Genomic DNA, 6,098 nt, shown 5'->3' with positions numbered 1-6,098 from the left:
CAATGCCGGTGGTGTTGGCTCAGTTTCAGTACCCAGACTCGGGCCAGTACTGGCTAAGAGTTTACTTTCTCGTCGGTGTGATTGTGGCCCAGTGCCGGTGGTGTTGGCTTAGTTTCAGTACCCAGACTCAGGCCAGTACTGGCTAAGTGTTTCAATTCTTGTCGACGTGATTGTGGCCCAATGCCGGCAGTTTCGGCAGCCGGACTCGGGCCAGTGTATTTGGGCCGGTTCTGGGGCGTCATTCATCCCATGTCCATGCCGAGTCTGGCAACCGCAGCCAGGCCGAGTTATTTCTTCTGGCTTGCCGGATCTGGGCCATTATCGGGCCAAACCGTTTTGGCTAGCTGGGATGATAACTGTTCAGGGGAAGGAAGCGAAGATGAAACCATAGCAGATAGCCGGGAGGGTGAGAGTGAGCGTAGGTTACATCGAAAAGTGACATGTGGAGGGGTATGTGTTGTGTCAGGAACCATGTTGAGGTTAAGAGTGAGGAGGAAGTGATCCGAGGTGTGCAGTGGAGTAACCAGTACATGATCAGTGGAGCAGTGTCGTGTGTAAATAAGGTCCAGTTGGTTGCCTGATTTGTGAGTAGCCGTAGTTAACACTCGCTTGAGATCAAAAGAGGCAAGCAGAGTGTGGAAATCTGCAGCCTGAGTAGAAATAAAAGGAAGAATAAAAGAACACATGAATAAAAAGTGGCAGGAAATGTGGGACAAGGATTTAAAGGGCAGACACGTAGGCCTATACAATATCCAAAAAACAAGTTGCCAAAGGGAGAATATGCTTTAACAATAGAAAAGAAGACACAATTATTACTCGACTTCGAATAGGACATTCTGGTTTAAATCATTCATTATTCACAATAGGGAAACATCAGTCAGGATTATGTACTACATGCAGTGAAGCAGAGACTATTGAGCATGTACTTCTACACAGGGCCGGATTAACAATAGGGCTAGGTGGGGCTGAAGCCCCAGGGCCCGAGCAACGAGGGGGCCCGTGATTGGCTAATTGGAGTAGATTGACTGAAGCGCCAGTCGCCAAAGCCCCACCACGCCCCCACTTATTAGCCCTATTATTTAGTGGAGCTTTGCCGTAAATTCCATGTATTACTATTAGATATTGGTAAGTAAAAATTGATAAGTAAAAATGTCAGCTATTCTAAAAAAAATGTTAGAGAGGGGTTCAAAAAAAAAAGAGAAAAACGTAAAAGACAAACAGCAGATAAAACAGTCAGTAAAATCCCCAGCTATCAGGTTATTTTACTAAAGATGATGATGGAGTAGAAGTTGTGAAACAGCAAGTGGACCGGGCACATGGAGCAGATAAAAACAGCGCCATCGTCCACACAGATTTTAGGTTAGTTTGATTATTAACTTGATGGATGTATTTGGTTTTTTGTGTTTGACCAAACTCTATATATTCGCTTAAGGGTTGGGAAACAACCCGGTAGAAAAATGTCAATCGTTTTGCGCGTCATGATGTAAGCTTAAACGCGTTTTAAGCATTGTGGTTTAAAAACAAATGGTTTTAAACTATTCATGGACATTAAGCAGCGTGGCAGAATTCTTGTTGGTAAATGCGCGCGTTAAGACTGTTTCAGCCTGATAAGCGCGGCACGCACCTGCTGGTACAGCGCCTGACTAAACTTGAGGTCTTTTTCGCACCTTGTGCTTAAATGTTCAAATACACATAGTTATGTGTCAAAATGGAGTATCCTCATCAACACAGTATTTTAAAATATATAAAATTAGAAAGCAGTTATTTTAAATAGTAAAATATTTCACAATATTACGGCTTTTGCTGTATTTCGGATCAAATAAATGCAGGCTTGGTGAGCAGAAGAGACGCGAGTAGTACAGACACAGTGCAGCCTCATTCCCTTTCTCATAATAAAAGGTTTAAGGTTTATTTTTTAAGGTGTACTTTAAAGAATTTCCCACCTAATAAAGAGTAATTGTAACAAGCATACATTTTTTTAATACAAACAAGTTCGTTTTTGCAATAGCTATGCCACCAATCTGTTTAAGTTGAGTCATTTATGAAAACGGTTTCCTTTGTAGGTTGGAAAATGGAGATGTGTCTCAGAGAGACCATTTACTGGGAGAAGATCTCACCGGTCTGCCTGACCTGGCTGCTGCTGACCAACTGTTTAATGGCTCTACAGTTGCTTCAAGGTTCCTGCGGGCTGAGCTGGAACTGAACGCACGCTTGCGGACGCTGTCCTTTGGGAAACCAGTGCGATACACGTACAACCCGCTTGAGTACGCCTGGGACACACATCAATGCTATGTGGAGAAATACTGTCAGGAAGGGCAGAGCGTTCTCTTTCTAGGCATGAACCCAGGGCCTTTTGGCATGGCACAAACAGGGGTCAGAAGATTTTCTTTCTTTTTATGATTTCACAGTATTTTTGTTGTAATGATATTATTTGAGGATAAATTCAGTAAAGAACAGGGTTTCAGTGGGTCGTAATTCACCCTTCCACAAACCAAGGCATTAACAGTGTCTTGAATTAGACCAGAGTGTCTTAAATTCACTCATTCATAGCATTAAATGCTGCTTGCACAATAATAATAATAATATCTTCCTCAGTGTTTTTGTCTTGTTTTCCGAAACAAATGATCTAAACTTCCTTAAATCAGGATACATTTACTTCAGATGCAAAATGAAGATCTAAAGTCTTGTTGAATCGCATTAAATATCGCATGCGATTTATCGTGCAGCCCTAATCTAAAGTCTTGTTTAATTTAATAAATTTAACTGTGTTTATGCTTAAAACAAGTACAAGTATCTGTCAATGGTGTATGAAAACTTTATTTCCTTTTAAATTAAGTTGATTTTCTGAGCCCATTGGCAGATATTTATTCTCATTTTAATCATAAATTCACTTCAGTTACTCAAAAAACAAGGTAAGTAAAAGTACTTTAAATTAACCTTTGCACTGGATAACAAGACCAAAACACTGCAGTGTGATCAGAAGTTACAGTAATTTTTATTTAATTTTTAATTTTTAGAAGTTATTTCTATATTCTAGTGTTTGGAAGCAGAAGTATTTTAAGCAATGTTTTTTTACAGTGTTAACTGATTTTAAAAAAAATGTAATGGAGATCTGTAGGAAGTTTCATTTTTTTTGCACATTTGTTAAACGTTTAAGTCTTGCTAATATAACTCATTGTGTGATTTACATTTTGAGAACAGATTGACATTGTGTTCTTTCATTTTTCTTTTCTCGTACTCATGTAAAAAGCTCTTTTTAAGTCTTACATTTACCTTCATGAAACCTAAAAAAAACCCTGAAAGAGATGATGATAATGCCATAATTTCTGATGAACAAATTTATAGTTACATACACTTAAAGGGGAACATTTACCCCAAATCATTATTTGCTCATTATAAAGTCATTATTTGCTCACTTTTATGTTTTTCCAAGCTTATCTGTCTTTTTTTTTTTTCCAATTTCAATCCCAGTGTTATTCAAAATATGTTCTTTTGTGTTCCACAGGAAATGTTTGGTGTGACGTGCGTAAATGATGACATAATCTTTACATTTTAGATAAGCTATATGGGGTGCTGTGTGTTAATTAATGAGGAAAAAAAATTAACTTAAATGATTTTAGCAAATGGCTGCAATATAACAAAGAGTGAAAAATTTAAGGGGGTCTGAATACTTTCCGTACCCACTATACATTTTGAGAACAGATTGACATTGTGTTCTTTCATTTTTCTTTTCTCTTACTTAAAAAGCTCCTTTTAAGTCTTACATTTACTTTCATGAAGCCTGAAAAACCCTGAAAGAGATGATGATAATGCCATAATTTCTGATTAGCAAATTTATAGTTACATACACTTAAAGGGGAAAATTTACCCCAAATCTTTTGCCCTCGGTGCACTTGCGCATAGTTTTTCAGGGAGCTTTGCAAGAGGTCTCTTGAAGCATCTCGGAGACACAGTTCTTCTGGATTGAGTCTGTCTCGGTTTGTTCTGTTTCTTCATGTGACTCCAGACAGACTGATGATGATCAGATCTCTGTGTGGAGCACAAAAATCTCACTGCATTATTACAATTGACAAAATGAATGTTTGGAAATGTAAACTGATATTTCCTACTGACACACTACAGCAAAAGATAGAAGTAACTGACTTAAAACCATATTTAGCTGCTGAAAATACTAGTGTTCTAATCATTTTGGCCACCACTGTATATGCACAATTACTGGCACGCTTAAAAAGGTGCATAAAGGTGCTTAATAAGCATACAAGTATTTATTTTAAATTATGGCTTATTTAATTAAGTAATCTAGGTTTGAATCTCAAGCTTGATTCTTCTATCTTAAACCAAATGTTGCCATGTTGAAAATGTTTAAAGTCGCAGACAGACAATCACTCCTGATTAGTGTTTTTGGTAAGTTGCGTTCTACAGCAACATCTGAGAAAAAATTCCTAGCATGTTGATTGTGAATTGTATAAAAGCATATAAAAAAGCACACGAGTCACTTACTATTAGCAGCATCCGCATTTGTGAGTTCTACCAAAAATGACCAGTTTCTGTAGTTGTCACTTGTTAAAGATTCTTGCACTGTTCATATGAGATTCCATAATTTCTTATGGTTTAAATAAAGTGATGGATAATGCAGAAGAACATTTAAAAAAAAGAAACAAAAAATCTTACTTCCTCATTAACCAGGTACCGTTTGGCGAGGTGAAGGCAGTTCGCAGTTGGCTGAAGATCACTGGAGCGGTCGGCCGTCCAGCAGAGGAACATCCTAAGCGACGGATCACAGGCCTCGACTGCACTCAGAGTGAAGTGAGCGGAGCCCGTTTCTGGGGCTTTTTCCAAGAGCTCTGCGGTGAAACTCACAACTTCTTCCGCCACTGTTTTGTGCACAACTTGTGCCCTCTCATCTTCATGAGTGAGTCTGGCAAGAACCTGACTCCACCTGAGCTCCCCGCCGCGGAGCGTGATGCCCTTTTGTCCTGCTGTGACAGTGCTCTCTGTCAGGTGGTCACTGCACTGGGGGTCTCCATGGTGATCGGAGTGGGCAAGCTAGCTGAGCAACGCGCTCGACGGGCTCTTGCAGAAGCAGGCATCACTGTGAGAGTGGAGGGTATCATGCATCCGTCCCCTAGAAACCCACTGGCTAATAAAGGATGGGCTAACATAGTCAGAGACAAACTAGATAATCTGGGGGTGTTAAGTTTGCTTACCAGTTGATGATGAGGATGACAGCTACTACCTCTGCATTTTAAAATTCACTCATTAATTCTTTTGAACCTTACTGTTGACATTATCAGTGGCTTAATGAGACATTTGTGGAAGTAAAACATCATGTTTAAGATAACAGAAGTTATGACCATTAATGGAGTACTTTATCACACATTTATTATTTTTAAATTTGTTTTTATGTGTATTATTTATCTGTGTGTGTGTGTATATACACACAAAACGTTTGATGGCCATTTTAAGCTCTTTTGTATGTTAATATGTAAAGGTACATGCATGTGTTTTTTTTTTAACCATATATGTTTTTTATATATACATTTAGATGTTTGTCTGTATTTTTTAGATTACATTTGTGTAGCTAAGAAAAAAAAAAAACTACTGTAGATATTACTTTATGTTAGTCTTTGATTATAACACACTAAGTTTATTATACCTTGAATTCAATCTCATTTTTGCCCTTGAGTGGCGTGTCATTTTTTATTCTGTGTTTAACCCAAATGTTGAGTCGAATGTATAGGTGATGGCAATAAATTGTATCTCATGTTCAGCACCATCCTTTAATTTTGTGTTTATCCGTTAACCAAAGTGTTTTGTATTTCAAAAGAAAACAAATGTTCAACAAATCTAATGTTTCTTTCTAAGCTTCTTTCTTTTTTGGCATGAGAAATATTTCCTTGGACCCGTTAATGAATGTTGTTTTCTGTTTTAAACAGAATCACAGTTCTATTAATGGAGTATTTCATTATTTTACTTGAGTACCCTAATATTTTTAAAATACATTTAGTTCATACTAAGTATACTTAATATCCATTAACATATTTACTGACATATCACTCAAGACTTACTTAAAAATTATAATTAAACTTTATTTGGAG

The 6,098-nt window shown here is 37.8% G+C and overlaps 1 protein-coding gene across 1 annotated transcript; it reads left to right on the top strand.

Moving 5' to 3' along the window:
* The first annotated feature begins 2 nt into the window (after positions 1-2).
* LOC107707359 (single-strand selective monofunctional uracil DNA glycosylase-like) lies at positions 3-5,897 on the top strand. Its single transcript, XM_016511346.1, has 3 exons — positions 3-100; positions 2,064-2,373; positions 4,687-5,897. Exons 1-3 carry the CDS (start codon positions 3-5, stop codon positions 5,212-5,214), a joined length of 936 nt encoding a protein of 311 aa, XP_016366832.1. The 3' UTR covers positions 5,215-5,897.
* Positions 5,898-6,098: the final 201 nt, after the last annotated feature.

The sequence above is a fragment of the Sinocyclocheilus rhinocerous genome, unplaced genomic scaffold (assembly GCF_001515625.1).
Source record: "Sinocyclocheilus rhinocerous isolate Xijiao unplaced genomic scaffold, SAMN03320098_v1.1 scaffold2310, whole genome shotgun sequence".
NCBI lineage: Eukaryota > Metazoa > Chordata > Actinopteri > Cypriniformes > Cyprinidae > Sinocyclocheilus > Sinocyclocheilus rhinocerous.
Note: the sequence above shows the minus strand (reverse complement) of the source record. Positions and strands in the feature narration are given on the sequence as shown.